Source organism: Oryx dammah, unplaced genomic scaffold (genome assembly GCF_014754425.2).
Source record: "Oryx dammah isolate SB20612 unplaced genomic scaffold, SCBI_Odam_1.1 HiC_scaffold_27, whole genome shotgun sequence".
Lineage (NCBI taxonomy): Eukaryota > Metazoa > Chordata > Mammalia > Artiodactyla > Bovidae > Oryx > Oryx dammah.
Window position 1 is genome coordinate 111,683,744 of NW_024070211.1, and position 17,513 is coordinate 111,701,256.

The window sequence follows — 17,513 nt, forward strand, 5'->3', positions numbered from 1 at the left end:
CAATTTTACTATCAACCTTGAATAAATCACAGAGAACTGATAAAACAATATAGTCTGTACGTATTAAACTGGGACTTACACACTGGATGGCTTTTTCTCTTGTTTGCCTTGTAGGTCTTTTATCTTATTGCTATAACCGTATTCCCTCACCCACTACCCATGTCTCCAGAATTCTACGTAAGCTATAATTGCTCCTCGAAACCATATCATATCATCTCTACAGGTGCAAACAGAAATCCATTTCCTTCAGTGTTTTAATTTTCATTACAGTAAAAAATATCACATCTGTAGCATGGCTTCAAGTTCAGAAACCTCAGCTCTGTCTGCTAGGATACTCCATGCATGCTTGTCTCAGAAACCTTGTCCTGAGAAGGCCTAGCTGGCTTTAGGCGTCCTCCCACGTAGGCGTGTCCAGGTGTCACGGGAAGCAGGCAGGGGGCAGAGCTGGCCCAGTCATGTACTGATGTATACTATTGGGTGGGTCAGGTGGTGGAGGGGGAGGTTACAGAAAGCTACCACCTGAATCTTTCCGATTTCGTGCCACCATGTCTTTCCTTTGTTTGGTGACTAAAGGACAAGGTAGACTGAAGGTGATAACATTGTTAGCACTTTGGGACAGTAAACCAAAGAGTGAAGCAAACGTAGTTTCCAATTGTGGGAACCTAGCCTGTTTAGAACCTGGCTGCTTTCTTTGTTCAAAGGAGTTCTGGATTTGCAGCCATCATGCTCTCCTTTCTAATCCACCCTCCTCCTCTCCCCTCTCCCTCCAGTCTCCCCGACATCTTTTGCTCAAAATGTCCACTCCAGATTAGGCAATCCACTTTCACTTTTTCTGGCTATCTTCAAATTGTTGGCAGGATTATAGTATTAAAGAGCTCGAGTCTAAAATGGCACCTTGTTAAGAGGCTGACTTGATGTAGGGGTTTTCTATTTCCATGAGAATTACTGATCTTTAGAGGAATCTGGGTACAGAGGATATGCCCTTTGAATAATGTGCATTATTGGGTATGCTCCTTTCTAAGCTCCTAATACAAGTATGACACACTTTCTTTAAAACCCCTCCAACTTCAAAGAAGTCTTCTGGCATAAAAGTTATGATTGGTAAAAACCCTTAGGTACCCTGGTGGTGGTTTAGTTGCCAAATCATGTCCAATTCTTGTGACCCCATGGACTGTAGCCTGCCTGGCCCCATTGTCCATGGGATTCTCCAGGCAAGAATACTGGAGTGGGTTGCCATTTCCTTCTCCAGGGGATCTTCCCAACTCAGGAACTGAACCCAGGTCTCCTGCATTGCAGGCAGATTCTTTACCAACTGAATTATAAGTCAGTCGTTTTTTTAGTAGCTTCCATGTTCCAGACTTGTACTGAGGATACAAAGATGAATAAAGCATGGAACCTACTGTGAAGGAACTAACAGTTTAACAGATAGTTGTATAAGCAGATAAATCATAACATTACTCAATATGAAGTAGAAGAGAGGTATATGCCGAGTGTTGATAGAGTCTGAAAAGGGAGTGCCTGGGCAGATGGATAGGTTATCCACTTAATGCTACTATTCTCTTTGAATATTTATCCTAAGTGGCTGATGACTGGAATATATACATATATATATGTAATTTTCAATTAATATTTAAAAATATTTCAACATTGGAATATATTTTTAAAATACACATAACCCTGAAACTATTTTTCCTGCATTTGAATCATTAAAAAAATACAGATTGAAAACTGTTTACAACCCCTAAAGACATTGCTAGATGACTGCGGTCAACACATAAAGAAAGTCTCAGAGAAACAGATGTACGAATTTTGGTTATTTACAGAGTGTAAATTAGGAAATTCTAATAGGCCTTCAAAATCAAAGAGCTGACTGTCTCCCACACTCTCTTACTCCTTCTCAACCAGTGTGGCATTTACCTGAAGGTTTCTGTAACCAACAGCAACTAGGGTTGGGTTGGCTACTTGGGGAAAGTAAACTCTTTCTGGAGCAATGGGGTGGAGACTCTATTTCCTACTAGGATCCAAGGCTGAAAAATTCACCGTGGCTCATTGCACTTGGTAGAGCACGAATCCCCCTGGTTAGCCTTTCTATACTTCCATCCTCCTGTGAGCAACAGGAATAAGAAGCATGTGTTCACGTATGGACACAACAGCCTATCTGATAAAGTGTGACTGCTAGTCTTTTCCTGCCAGAGAACAGCTTTGATTGAGATTATGTTTCATGAGCTACTACAATTCCTTGTTTGGGAGGCAGGAAATTTGGTCTCGGTGGACTGTTCGTCAGTCAAGGCTGAAAAAAAGGTATGAAGGTGTGGTCTCAGTTATGACGTCAGAAGTCGGGATATCCTGAATTTGGTGGAGATCCTGACATTCTCTCTTACGAAAGTCCCTGCTTAGATGTCTCCAGACATGAAATAGAACAATGCCTTTTGTTTTGTGAAGATGCATTGATCTTCTACAGGTTTTGAAAATGAAATGTGTAAGTATCAGTGAGTCCACTTTTCTGCCTTTCACCAGGGAGTATCTGGAAATACCTTGTATAATGCAGGACTGGTTAGTCTCTTAGTTTGGATCATGTGATCTAGGACAGCAAAGTTATTGTTACAGACACATTCTTGGCTGTTAGGTGGTCCAAATTTCTGCATGCTTTTTCTCATTTCCTTGTTATTTGTTCTTTATAGTGGTTCTTTTTTTGTATTTGTTCTTTATTCTTAGGTATATTTTTTGTATTTGTTCTTTATTCTTAGGTATTACATTGCCTTCAAGTGTGTTGTTGAATGTAATAAGTACTAAATTATTTGTGTGCAAATGGCTTGCTTTCCAGATTCAAACATTTTGAAGAAATTTTGAAGTTCAGGATCTGATTCATTTTAAGTGGTAGAAGCTGCTTTAATATAAGCAGCAAGATATGTTTGATGAGATAAAGCTAAAACAAAATAACAATGAATTTTATGTTGGCTATGACTTTTGATAATCCTTAGCACTAACTTCCCCTGGTCAATAGGATTGTGGAAATAAGAAGAAAAGGATATGTTTGGAAATGTCCAGCTTTCATCTCTTTCTACTACCGGGATTCCTGGCTGGCTAGAGAAAAAGTCCTCTGAACTTTTTCTCTTTCAAACTTACGATATTAAGTTTAGAACCCACTGTTGCTCCTGCAAAGACTGGTAGGAGATGGAAGTGGTCCAGAGTCAGGGTTAAGCACAAACTTGCTTCTACCCAAACCTCAGGCACTGAGAAACTATGATATGACAGAGATTATTTGCCAAACTATAATAAGAAGGAATGGCTTATCCTGACCACTTACATCAAGTGAATGTGGGGGGCAGGTGACCTCATTCACATGCCTCCTCTTCCTATGTATCTCTGACCTGGAGCCCTCTCTTTTTTTATACTCTAGTATATTTTCTTCTTCATTTTCACGGCTACTATTCTATTCAGCCCATATTTAATAGCAGACATTGTGCTCTCACAATGTATCACATAGGTAATCTCATTTAATTCTTACCACAATCTAGTGAAATAAGATTTCTGGCCATTTTACAGATTAGAAAATTGAGTCCTAGTGAAGTAAAGGGACCTGCTCCAGGCCCTCTCCTGGGAAGTGGGTGAGGCTAAGCTGCTTCTCTTGAGTGCTTGCGTTGACCTGAATTAATACACTCCAGAGAACACTGGGTTAAGTTCTAACTCAGAATCAGCTTGGCTTCCCTCCCCCACCCCCCGCCCAGTGAAGATATTTTTATAGAAAGCTAGAAAAAATTTTAAAAATGTCTCCTCTAAGTTCAGCCTGTCAAGACTGCATTTGTGTGGCATGAGATACACACAGCTTCATGTTTGTTTCTGAAGATGGTAGGGATGGAAAGCCAAATTTTCCAGTGGGGGTTTCACCTCAGCTTTGGGAGCTCAACTTTAAATTTAACTTGATTCATTTAAAGTCTGAGTTTATTTCTGGCTGGCTAGCAAAATGTGGCTTCTTGGCTTAGAAAAATTCCCTCAAAACAAATTTGAAAAAAGAATCCCACATAAAGTGGCAACGTGAAATACTGTACAACATTTAATGAGTTAATAATAAGGGAATGAGAAACATTCAACTTAAATGTACTTTAAAATAGATCTGGTGAACTTAAGGGTCTATTGATGGATGAATGGGTGAAGAAAATGTGATATATATTTCATATATATATATCACAATGGAATATTAACCAGTTATAAAAAAGAAAGAAATGCTGCTGTTTGAGACAACATGGATGGCCTTTGAGGGCATTGTGCTAAGTGAAATAAATCAGACAAAGACAAATACTGTAGGATGTCACCTATATGTGGAACCTGAAAAAAACCCCAGAAACTCAGAGAAACAAAGAACAGATTGAAGATTACCAGAGGTGGGTGGTGAGGGAAATGGGTGAAAGTGGTCAACAGAAACAAACTTCCAGTTCATAAGATAAATATGTTGTGAGCTTGTAACGCACAGCATGGTGACGATAGTTAACTATACTGTATTGGATATCTGAAAGTTGCTAAGATAATAAATCTTTAAGCTCTCCTCACAAGGAAAAAAAACTAACTCTGAAAGGTAATGCATGTTAACTAAACTTATTGTGATCATTTCATAATATATACATATACTAAATCATTATATCGTATACCTTAAATGTATACAATGTTCTATGCCAATTGATGCAAAGAAATAGAGGAAAATGACAGAATGGGAAAGACTAGAGATCTCTTCAAGAAAATTAGAGATACCAAGGGAACATTTCATGCAAAGATGGGCTTGATAAAGGACAGAAATGGTATGGACCTAACAGAAGCAGAAGATATTAAGAAGAGATGGCAAGAATACACAGAAGAACTGTACAAAAAAGAGCTTCATGACCCAGATAATCATGATGGTGTGATCACTCACCTAGAGCCAGACATCCTGGAGTGTGAGGTCAAGTGGGCTTTAGAAAGCATCACTACGAACAAAGCTAGTAGAGGTGATGGAATTCCAGTTGAGCTATTTCAAATCCTGAAAGATGATGCTGTGAAAGTGCTGCACTCAAATTTGCCAGCAAATTTGGAAAACTCAGAAGGACTGGAAAAGGTCAGTTTTCATTCCAATCCCAAAGAAAGGCAATGCCAAAGAATGCTCAAACTACCGCACAATTGCACTAGCTAGCAAAGTAATGCTCAAAATTCTCCAAGCCAGGCTTCAGCAATATATGAACTGTTAACTTCCAGATGTTCAAGCTGGTTTTAGAAAAGGTAGAGGAACCAGAGATCAAATTGCCAACATCCGCTGGATCATGGAAAAAGCAAGAGAGTTCCAGAAAAACATCTATTTCTGCTTTATTGACTATGCCAAAGCCTTTGATTGTGTGGATCACAACAAACTGTGGAAAATTCTGAAAGAGATGGGAATACCAGACCACCTGACCTGACTCTTGAGAAACCTGTATGCAGGTCAGGAAGCAACAGTTAGAACTGCACATGGAACAACAGACTGGTTCCAAATAGGAAAAGGAGTACGTCAAGGCTGTATATGGCCACCGTGCTTATTTAACTTCTATGCAGAGTACATCATGAGAAACGCTGGGCTGGAAGAAGCACAAGCTGGAATCAAGATTGCCGGGAGAAATATCAATAACCTCAGATATGCAGATGACACCACCCTTATGCCAGAAAGTGAAGAAGAATTAAAGAGCCTCTTGATGAAAGTGAAAGAGAAGAGTGAAAAAGTTGGCTTAAAGCTCAACATTCAGAAAACGAAAATCATGGCATCCAGTCCCATCACTTCATGAGAAATAGATGGGGAAACAGTGGAAACAGTGTCAGACTTTGTTTTGGGGGGCTCCAAAATCACTGCAGATGGTGACTGCAGCCATGAAATTAAAAGACGCTTACTCCTTGGAAGGAAAGTTATGACCAACCTAGACAACATATTGAAAAGGAGAGGTATTACTTTGCCAACAAAGGTCCATCTAGTCAAGGCTATGGTTTTTCCAGTAGTCATGTATGGATGTGAGAGTTGGACTGTGAAGAAAGCTGAACACCGAAGAACTGATGCTTTTGAACTGTGGTGTTGGAGAAGACTCTTGAGAGTCCCTTGGACTGCAAGGAGGTCCAACCAGTCCATCCTAAAAGAGATCAGTCCTGAGTGTTCATTGGAAGGCCTGATGCTAAAGTTGAAACTCCAGTACTTTGGCCACCTCATGCGAAGAGTTGACTCATTGGAAAAGACCCTGATGCTGGGAGGGATTGGGGGCAGGAGGAGAAGGGGACGACAGAGGATGAGATGGCTGGATGGCATCACCAACTCGATGGATGTGAGTTTGAGTAAACTCCGGGAGTTGGTGATGGACAGGGAGGCCTGGCGTGCCACAATTCATAGGGTCGCAAAGAGTCAGACACGACTTTGCGACTGAACTGAACTGAAAACTGGAAAAATGAATAAAATGGCTCTAGGTGTTAAAATAAAGTAGAGCTGGCAATTTGGATTCTCTTGATCCCAACCAAAGGCAGATTGGCTCTTATTAAAATGTGCTGTGACTTAGACCAAAAAAAAAGCCAAAATGAAAAGCATTAAGGTTCAGTGTAGAAGGAAAACCCCTGAACACATATATAGAGACAAAGCAACTGAGGAAAAACTTTTTTTTTTCTGAAACAAAAATCTACCACTGAACAGTTTAAATCCAAGTTTGGAACAGTTTGCAATATATATATATATATATTTATATTTATAAATATAATTTATATTTTAAATAAATATAAAGTATATATTTATATATAAACAAATAACATATACATTTATTTTCATATATAATATACAAAATATATGAATATATTGTATGTTTATAAATATATAATAACTACATATTTATTATATTTATATATAACTAAATGTAAATTATATATTAAATATAAACTAGTTTTCAAAACTAAAGGTATACCACAAGTCAGTGCCTAACTTGTAAAAGCCAAATTTTTAAAGCTCATACAAGGGTGAAAGTTCTGGTTTGGACACAACACTCTTTTTCTAATATTTATTTTTATCTATTTATTTGGCTGTACCGGATCTTGTGGCATGCTAACTTTATTCATCCCCAAGGCAAGGCATTACTTTACCAACAAAAGTCTGTCTAGTCAAAGCTATGTTTTTCCAGTAGTCATGTATGGATGTGAGAGTTGGGCTATAAAGAAAGCTGAGTGCTGAAGAATCGATGCTTTTGAAGTGTAGTGTTGGAGAAGACTCTTGAGAGTCCTCCTTTGGCCTGCAAGGAGATCCAACCAGTCAATCCTAAAGGAGATCAGTCCCTGAATATTCATTGGAAAGACTGATGTTGAAGCTGAAACTCCAATACTTTGACCACCTAATGCGAAGAACTGACTCATTGGAAAAGACCCTGATGCTGGGAAAGATTGAAGGCGGTAGGAGAAGGGGATGACAGAGGATGAGATGGTTGGATGGTATCACCAACGTGATGGACATGAGTTTGAGTAAACTCTGGGAGTTGGTGATGGACAGGGAGGCCTGATGTGCTGCACTCCATGGGGTCACAAAGAGTCAGACACACCTGAGCAACTAAACTGAACTGAAGGCGAGGCGACTCTGTGTTGGGGGAGGGTTGCTATCATCTCTACTTCGTAGCTGGGGAAGCTGAAGTGGAGAGAGACTGAATGATTTGTTTAAGGTCACCTGACTGGTATGGAGCAGAGATGGGATTTGAAGGACTTGGGTTCCACAGGCCACTTGCTAATCACTCTGACAAATGGCCTTCATTAAAGGGCTGCAGGGAATATGTGAAGCTGTTGATATAGAACACAACCACAGAAGAATAAAGAGATATTTTAATAGTTTCCATGTTGCCTAAATGCAGCAAATATATATCCTTGCTATTGGTGATGATGAAGTCAGTAGAACAGGGAACCTGAGAGCAAGACTGATTAAAGCAGGTCCCAGGAAATGGAAAATATATCAGGCATGATGTGAGTTTCTCAGAATCTACAAGGGTAACCCATAGTTTAAAATTATTGCAAGCTCTTCTACCAAAAGTGGGATATAGAACAACAAAATTTCTTTTGTAAAGTGTATTGGTAAAATACAAGAATTCAAAAGCTGTCAGTTGAGCAAATGCCTCTGTTCATTGCTTTCACTGTTTTTTTTTAAGTTAAAGTTTTCAGGTTGTAAAATTTCTTCTATGGTATCATCACAAAAGGCCTATGACACAATTTTGTCATAACCGGATTTGTGCCCTTTGGATTTCTTATCCATAAGTGTGTGTAATGCCATCTGATGGTCAGCATACCTTTATTATCAAGCTATCTTTCTCCCTTTGATCCCAGACAAGTTTCCTCTTTTTCCAGATTCTTTTTCCTTATAACTATGTACCTCCCTCCTCAGATCTTTCCTTCATAATTTCTAGATTTCTTGATTCTTTCGTTCCTTTGGCCCTATAGGCTGACAGTGTCCTCAGCAGATCCCGAAGGACTTCTAAGTTTCCCTTTTCTAACACACTTCTTATTTCACTCTTACCTGTATTTACCACAGAATTGACTACTAATTCACAAAACATGATTGTTACAGTTAATCAAGAAGAGGGGACAATCTTCAAAGGGATTATTATTAAGAGGCCAAGTTTGACTCAACTTCAAGTATGTTTGGCATCACAGCCAGAGGTAGGTGGAAGGCAGGAGCAAAAGTCATACGTGACGGGCATGTAGCACACTCCAGAACAAGACTCTCATCCTTGTTTTCCTTTATCCCTCACTTCTCCTACACAAGTATTATTCATTAGTAGCACTATATTTTTGGCTTCCCAGGCGGCTCAGTGGTAAAGAATCGCCTGCAGTGCAGGAGATACAGGAGCTGCAGGAGACGTGGGTTCGACCTCTAGGTCGGGAAGGTCCTCTGGAGAAGGGAATGGCAACCCACACTAGTATTCTTGCCTGGAACACTCCATGGACAGAGGAGCCTGGAGGGCCGCAGTCCATGGATCACAGAATCGGACATGACTGAGCAACCGAGCACACAGCACTATATTTAAATTTAACATTATATAAAATTTCAATTTGAGCTCAGTTGATATTTGTGATCAGCTAGCTAACTCTGGCTATTCAAACATCATCCACTAAATGTATCTTGGGGTGGAAGCAAGATTACTCTTGGAAGCAGGCTGTGATATTCGGTATAGTTAACAGCTGTTATGACATGGGCACACCCAATTGGAAGATGCCCTTGTAGTGCCAGGCAGGGCTTAAGGGCTCAAACCTATTAGTTGCTGAATTGTGGGAAAGTTGGCAGGTCACAGGGAAGTGGCCAGGGTGGGGCCGATTGAATCTGGGGAGCTCAGGGCATGGCTTTTATCTACCAGTTCAGGAGTATTTCAGCAACCATTACAGCCCCATCAGTGCTCCTGCTGAGTACCAGCCTACACTGAGGTTGTGCACTAGCTATAATAGCTGGGACCTGTCCCTCTGGAATGGTATGTGTTTAACATGAAAAAGAAAGGTTAATTTGCATAAAAATCATATTGCAGGTGTTTCTTAGCTTGCTAGATTATAATCTACAATAGTTTCTCAATCTTATCATGGTTACCACGTACAGGTTAAAACAGTATGACCTTCAAGACTGTCTACTGAACTTGACTATATTTGACTGAACATATTGATTGGAAGAAGAATTGACGCTTTTGAATTGTGCTGCTGGAGAAGACTCTTCAGAGTCCCTTGGACTGCAAGGAGATCAAACCGGTTGATCCGAAAGGAAATCAACCATAAATATTCATTGGAAGGATTGTTGCTGAAGCTGAAGCTCCAATGCTTTGGCCATCTGATGCAAAGAGCTGACTCATTGGCAAAGATCCTAATGCTGGGAAAGATTGAGGGCAGGAGGAGAAGTGGGCAGAAGAGGATGGGATGGTTAGATAGCATCACTGACTCAATGGACATGAATCTGAGCAAACTCTGGGAGACAGTGGAGGACAGAAGAGCCTGGTGTGCTGTTGTCCATGGGGTCCCAAAGAGTTGGACACAACTTAACAACCGAACAACGACGACTGGGAGAGAAGCGGGACATACCCCACTTCTAGCAGCTGTTACCCCCTGTGGACCCTTGGCATGTTCAGGTGGCTTTTCTGTGTGGGACAGGCTGCTCCCACATGGCACGTGACCCTGCCTCATTCTCCCCACATGCATATTCAGAGCCCCAGCTCTTCCCTGGGACTCACTCAGCTTCTATTTCCAAAGTAGGGATGTGAGATCAAGGCAGGCTCCCCAAGGCATTCCAGGAATCTTTGAGCTAGCACTTTCCGCAGACCGCTGAAGGCCATGGACCCCTTTACAGAACAAGGTTTTTAAATGCATAAGATAAAATACATAGGAATATAAAGGAAACCAATGCTAAATATTAGGAAGGAAATACTAAATATTAGTTAAAGGATTAGTGAAAAAAAAAATGTAAATTTTGTTTCAGAGTAACCTGAATTCTCTCTCCTCCTGCGTTAAGAACCCCTGCAGGATAAAGTCACCCCAGGGGTCAACACCTCACTAGAGGCCCCACCCCTTGTGCTGGAGGCTGGAGCGTTTAGGCCACCCACGCTGATCTCAGAGCAGGCTCTAGGCAGGGAAATTCTCTTCCCAACTAGTTCTGGGAACTTGGGGCAGGAAGGAAGGGCTCCTGAGCGCCTGGGTGCCACTTTAAATAACTCTTCCTTCACTGATGAGGACCTTCTCAGCCTGGGAGTACCTGGAAATCAAGTTTTAAGTTGCCTACACTAGTGTGATTTTCCCCACAAACTCTCCTTACCACCTGGACGCAGATCCCTGGAGACACTAGGGCAAGGCTGAGCTTCAGTTTTCTCATCTGCAAAAAGAAAATACCCACCTCAGGATTGTTAGGAGCATGAAATGAGATAATAGCTGTGCGTTTGCAATTGCGCAGCCCTCTTAAAATCTGTGCTGTTATCGTTTTTGACGTTAGGTCTTGAGGACGGAGGACAATCTATACAGCTCCAGTCCCCAAGTACCGGGCCCGCGTTAAGCGCTCCATAAACACTTGTGGAATGAATGAACGCAGCCTTTGCACGTGGGTCGGCGAGCACCAGGGGGTCCCGGCCTATAGGGCCGGCGCATCACCACCACTTGTTTTTAGAACAGGTAGTAAACGCCTTTCCGGCTCCGTGCCGAAGGGCAACCACAATTCAAGCGCTTTGCTCCAGGAGGACCCGTAGGCTGGGACTGCCCGGCCCGCAGCTCGCCTCCGGGTCTCCCCCGCGGCTTCCCGACCAGGTGTGGGGGTGGCGGGGGCGGCGCAGAGGGGCAGCGCAGGGTCGCACCGCAGCCGGGCGGGCCGCAAAGGTGCCGGCGGCGGGCGCGCGAGGAGGGGCCGGGGGTGGGGAGGGCCGGGGCGGGGCCGGCGTCCTCGTCACTTGATAAAACGCCTGCGAGTCTCCAGAGAACAACGGGCTCATTCAGTGGTCGGGAGCTGCCCGCGAGGGGGAGCGGCCGGGCGGAGAGCGCGACTCGTCCCGGGGGTGGGGCCGGGCGCGGCGGCGAGAGGAGACCGAGGTGGCCGCGGCGGCAGCGGCGCTGTAGCCCCGAATCCGGCCCGAAGCGCGGGGCGGCCGCGCAGTTTCCCGCTCCCCTCTCGGTGCGCCGGCCCATGGCGGCCGCGGGGCGGCTGTGGCTGCTTTACCTGTCAGTGGGGCTCCTGCCGCGGCTCGGCACCGCCTTCAACTTGGACACCCGCGAGGACAATGTGATCGAGAAAACCGGGGACTCCGGGAGCCTCTTCGGCTTCTCGCTGGCGATGCACTGGCAGCTGCAGCCTGAGGACAAACGGCTGTGAGTTTCCGACTCTGTCCACCCCACCCGGGCACCGGCCCACGCGCGAACCAGGTCGAAGGCTCTCCGCGTTCCCGCCGGCCGGCCCTGCCCGGTCCGGCACTCCGCAGGCTCCGGGGGAGCGGGGCCCGGCGCCCCGCGCGCTCCCCTCCGGCCGCCTGGCGCGGCGCCTTCCCCAGTTCAGCCCCGGAAAGAGAACCCGGGGGCCGACTCTGCACACCGCGGCCCCGGTGCCAGGCGGGGCTGTCCTCGGACCCGGGAGAGTTTACTTTTTTTTTTTAAACAAAGTGCTTTCCGGCGATCCTTCCCTCCGGGCATGTTTGCTGGGAACCCGGCAGGTGGCACGCTTTGCTGAGCTTCACGTGTGTGTTGAATGGGGGGTGACTTGGGGTGTAGGGGGGTCGCTGTTTTCGTTGCGGTGAGATGACTGAGAGGGTCGTTAGGGAGATCCAGGCCTTTCCCAAACTCACAGAGAACACCCCGCCCCACCCCGCCCGCTCCCCAGCAGACTCGCGCGCCTCGCAGAAGTTGGAAAGCCACCTTTCATCACGTCCTGCGAGGCTTTCCCCTAAGGGCGGGTTCCCCGGTAGGCAAGACTTTTACACGCCTCCCCCGCTTTTAAAAAGATGGAACCAACCAAGCACCTGTTCCGCAGAACTAGATCAGCTGAGAAAATAAGACCCTGTTAGTGGTTTGGCCGACCCCCCACCCCCACCCCCACCCCGCACAGGCCACAAAGCGTTCGGCGCCACCCGAGACCTGGTGGGCCCCAGCCCTGGGAGGCCCTGCCGAGGGGTTAAAGCAAAATGTCCGATCTAGGTTGGGGGCTTTGCAAATGAGGTCTGGAAGTGACAGCCCCCGACCCCCGCAACATCATGGCACAGCGGTGCTCCTCCAGGGAGAAAGTGGAGACCGGCACTCGTAGCTTCTCCTTTTCTTTCTTAGACAGTGTTTGGTTCCCACATGATCAAACTGTTTAGGCAGGAGGGTATTTGGGAGCTTAGTGGCTTTAATCGCTGTGGGGCCGCATTCTTGATCTGGGCTACCGAAAAATAAACTCACAAAAGGTCCCGCACCCCCAACCCCCAGCCCTTTGGTTGAGCTGAGGTCCTTCCAGGACCAACAGACCGAAGAATGCAAAGTACAGCCAGGACTTTATGAGAGGGGGATGGGGTTTTAGGGCTGCAGAGAAAATCTTGATTTCCATAATTAAGAACTTCGGAATTGGTGAAGGTTGTAGGTGCCTGAATCTTAAAAGTCAGATTTTTCTAATAACACCTACCAGTGAAGCAAAGAAATTAGTACAGGGTGGGAAGGCCCGGGGGGTGGTCTGCAGGCCTGAGCAGCTGCTTATACTCTGTTTTCTCTCAGCAGAAATAATTGTGATGCTGTAAATTTGAAATGAAAGGTGGTTTCTGTTAGCTCAGTTAATGGATGATGTTTGCTGTCTCTGAGTACTTGAATGTGTAGATGAGCATTCACCCATATGGAGAATGAACTTGTTAGTGCAGAAATGACCACGGGCCAGCAGAGGGAATATATTCTCCTTGGCATTCTTTGCACCAGTCCTCTACTGAAGCTGGTGGTTTCCTTGAAATACTGGTTCAAGCAAACATTGTGAAGGGAAAGTAGTGGGGCAGAAAGTTATCTGTGGGGGTGGAGATTTGCAAAAGGTAGTTTCAGCCAGGATCTCTGTTGTCACCAAGGTTAGTGGTGTGCTTGCTCAAACTTGTTCTTGCTGGTGGGCTTCTCTGCTGTTAGACCTGCTGCAGGTATGTAAGAAGCAGCCTGTGTTTGGGGGCTGATGCCTTCTAGAAATGCTCTTAGGGACTGACAGAGAGGAGTGGCCCACTTTAAGGGAACTGTATCTTTCTCTGGACCTGGGAGTGTGGCAACAGCCCACTCTAGGGGGTCTGTGATTTATGTCAAGTGCCACGCCCCCACCTTCTTTTGGTAAAGTAATCTGGCAGCACTAGCCTCACCCAGGAGAACCAGTACACACAGGCCATACCCATATTAGTTGTCCCCTTTGTCAGTAAAGGATGTGGGTGTAAAGTAACAGCCGGTAAGGTTGAGACCCCACAGCCTATGGGCCAGCCTCCTAAACTCTGCACTTACTGGGAGTATTTCAGGGCACTGGTGAGAGAGACCTAAGCTCAAACTTCCTTCTTGGTATTTTGCAGCTGTTACTTTGAGCCTTGGTGTTTTTATCTGTAAAATGGAGCTATTACTACTGCTCAATGGGCTTGTTGTAAGGATTAAGAGATAACATGCAAAGTGCCTAATTCCTGCCTGGCATGGGTATTTGCTGACTAAATGGTAGTTGTTAATGGTGATGCATTTAGAAACAGTAACTGAATTCCTCCTGTGTGCTTGTGACTCTGCAGGTGTTAAACATCTTATGGGTCTCACTCTGCCAAAGAGTGAAATCGAAGGTTATTGGCATTGGTTAAGTTAAACTTCATCACATTTATGAACCCCATTTTCAAAGCATTTTAACTTTAATCAATCTTAGATTTACAGTAAAAGTAAATGTCTCAAACAAGGGACTTCATTGAGGCGGAAGAAGTAAAATATCAAAGACGTGTGAGCATGTCAGATGAATGCAGCGTTGTGGGAACAAACCATAGATTTTTGTGGGTTAAACTTTCTACGATGCTGTTTAAATATTTCATATCTTAAACTCTTAAGATTTTATAACAGAATAATATTGTATCTGAGAGCCTTAAAACATGTTTGTTGTTGTTGTTTAGTTACTAAGTCGTATCTGACTCTCTTTCCTTAAGGTTTTCCAGGTTAGAATACTGGAGTGGGTTGCCATTTCCTTCTCCAGGGGATCTTCCTGACCCAGGGATCGAACCCATGTCTCCTGCTTGGCAGGCAGATTCTTTACATCTGAGCCACTGGCTATTCCTAAAACTTTGGGGACTGTAAAACTGAAATAGAGATCATAAAACTTCACTGGGCTTTTTAGGCTATATATTAAAGAAGTTCGGCTGAGTTACTGAGGTCAGGATCTAAGGTTGAGTCACCCCAACTAGGTAGAAAGTATGGGATGGCATTTGTGGGTGTGTCCATGCTGTGTGTCGGCTCTTTTTACTCTTCTGGGAAGAGCTGAGTCTGTGTGATTGCAGGACAGAATCCAGAAGGAGTAGATCTTTAAGTTATATCTTCGATGCTGGGAGTGATGCTGGTTTTATCCCAGTTGACATTTTCTTTTTGGGAACTTCCTGATCTCCACTGTCTTCCTAAGGCCCACCAGGCCCACCGTTGATTCTGTTTTGACTCTGTAATGTTTACTCTTGGTTTTTCTCACACTTGTGATGCTCTTGCTCTTAAAATCAATTTTACTGAACTAGAGATCGTCTAGTCTAGCTAGATAAAGAAACTTTATAGATGAAGAAACTAAAGCTGAAAGTTAAATATCTATAGTCTCATGAGTGCTTAAGCAGAATCTTCACAGAATCTGGATTTGAACTTGGCATTTCTGACTCATGCTCATTTCACCTCTAAAAGGAAAAGTCAGACGTGTCCTTCAGACCTGGAGAAATTGAGTTTTGGAAATGTACTATGTTAGGTTGATTTATTAAACCACTCGCCACGTGGGTCAGGGCTGTCTATTTAAATATCTGTGCCTGGTCTCTCTTCCAATGGACACTTACTCCAGCTGGCCTTGGGTCAGCTTCTGGGTCCTTCCTTCTTTGCCTGTCATTCCTTCCCCTTCTGAAAAAGCCCAGTGAGGAGCCAGCTGGGGATCAGAACTATGTCCAGGATGTGTACCTAAGCACTCGCTTCCTTGCATTCATTCAGAGTGCCATATGGCCCAGGGCCATCGTCCAGGGACTGTATCGGTCACCTTGAGTCCTGAGAGTGGAGAAAGAGCCAAAATGGGCAGGGAGACTTAGAGGAGACCTTAGGACTCTGCAAGAAAGCAGAAATAGACGAGTTTAATTTTAACACAGCCTGGTCTCGTGAGTCCATCAAGTCATGACTTAGGGTTTACAAAAAAAAAGTATTTTTGTGATATGAATAATAATGTCAGGAAAGTCAGGTGAAATGCTCATGTAAAAAAGCTTTATATTAAAGAATCAGTTACTATGTTCTTAGTTGTATAATTCCCTATTTTAGCATAGCAATATTGTTGTTGTTCAGTGGCTCTAAGTCTTATCCACTCTGTGACTCTATGCACTACAGCACGCCAGGCTCCTCTGTCCTCACCTATTGGAATTTGCTCAGATGTGTGTCCATTGAGTTGGTGGTGCTATCGGTAGTATCAGCATTTAAGCGTTGTCACCAAGTAGTACTGGAGCTGTGATGCAAGGATTCCCGGAGACGTAATAGAACATACTATCCTGTGCTCAGATGACAGGGTCAGTTTTCCCCGGAACGCTGGTTAGTTCCGAGTCGGTCCGTCCTGAAGAACATCATCATGTTGAAGAACCAGTTTGCCTTTCTCCATGAAAGCCTTTTGAGCCCAATCCATACTACATCACGCCCTCTTCCTTGGAATGTCTGTAGTCCTTCTTGTCATGTGCCTGACAGCTCTAATGGTTTTGTATTATTTAATTATGTAATATTTAACTATTGTCTGCCATTTTCAGGGTATGGGCTCATCCCGCCCAGGTGGATAATAGGTTAGGTGAGGGCAGGGGTCTTATGTTCATTTCTTTGCCTGATAGCACCTTGAATATACCTTGCAAATAAAATGGAGTCATAGCATACGCTCAGTTTAACTCGTGCAATCAGCTTCTCTGGCTCAGGGTAGAGAGGGAGAAATCCCTTTATTTAATGGTCTGCACTTCTCGAACTTACTGTAGACATTGCTCTCTGCTGCCTCCAGGGAAAGGGGAGCTATAGTGGTAATGCAAAGAGACATCAAAGAGGTTCAGTTCAGTTTAGTCGCTCAGTTGTATCCGACTCTTTGCTCAAAGAGGTTAACTCTTGGATTTTTGAGTTCTTAAGGGCCCAAGGCCTTGCTAAGGGATTTTTATGAGTGATTTTTAATTACACTTGACTTTTGCCTTAAAGGCACACTTTATAACTTAACCCCGGAAATACAGGCTGACCTATACTGCACTGGGTGCTGAGATCTGCTAGTTGTTAAAGCAAGACTACATAGAGAAGGGTGGCTGTAGACTAGGGTCCTGAAGCTACTTGACAAGGGTGTGGAGGTCAAATGGCAGTAAGCATGTGAGGGCATGTGTGAATTGATGGCTAAGTGTTAGTTACTCATGGTCAGTAAGGGGGTCTTGGATACATGTAACTCTTCAAGTGCAGTGGTGGGGTAGCTGCTAACCCCCTCCAGTGAGAGCTGTATGCAGAATGGTGATCCAGGTGGGCAGCGGGTCAGAACCAGAGTTTATTGGCCTTTTGAGAGAGTGGTCAAGGTTGAGCCCCCACAGTAATGGGCCCTGGGAGCAGGGCCAGCCCCCTCCTGTGTTTGGGTACAAGTTTAGAATCAAATGATCTTGTCTACAAGGAACTTTCTGGGTTCTCAAACCTGCCTGGTCATCAAGGTAACTTGGAGAATCTCTTTGTAAAAATATAATTTGAGGCTCACTAAGTCGTATCCAACTCTTGTGACCCCATGGACTGTAGCCTTTCAGGCTCCTCTGTCCATGGGATTCTCCAGGCAAGAATACTGGAGTGGGTTGCCGTTTCCTTCTCCAAATTTGAGCTCAGGCCAGATC

The 17,513-nt window shown here is 44.3% G+C and overlaps 1 protein-coding gene across 2 annotated transcripts in view; it reads left to right on the forward strand.

The window, feature by feature from the left end:
- Positions 1 to 11,416: 11,416 nt before the first annotated feature.
- Positions 11,417 to 17,513, forward strand: part of ITGA6 (integrin subunit alpha 6) — an 85,855-nt gene continuing 79,758 nt past the window's right edge. For both annotated transcript variants that reach the window (XM_040229354.1, XM_040229353.1), the window contains exon 1: positions 11,417 to 11,823. In XM_040229354.1, the coding sequence (XP_040085288.1) occupies positions 11,642 to 11,823 (182 nt within the window). In that variant the 5' untranslated portion in view covers positions 11,417 to 11,641. The remainder of the gene's footprint in view (positions 11,824 to 17,513) is intronic.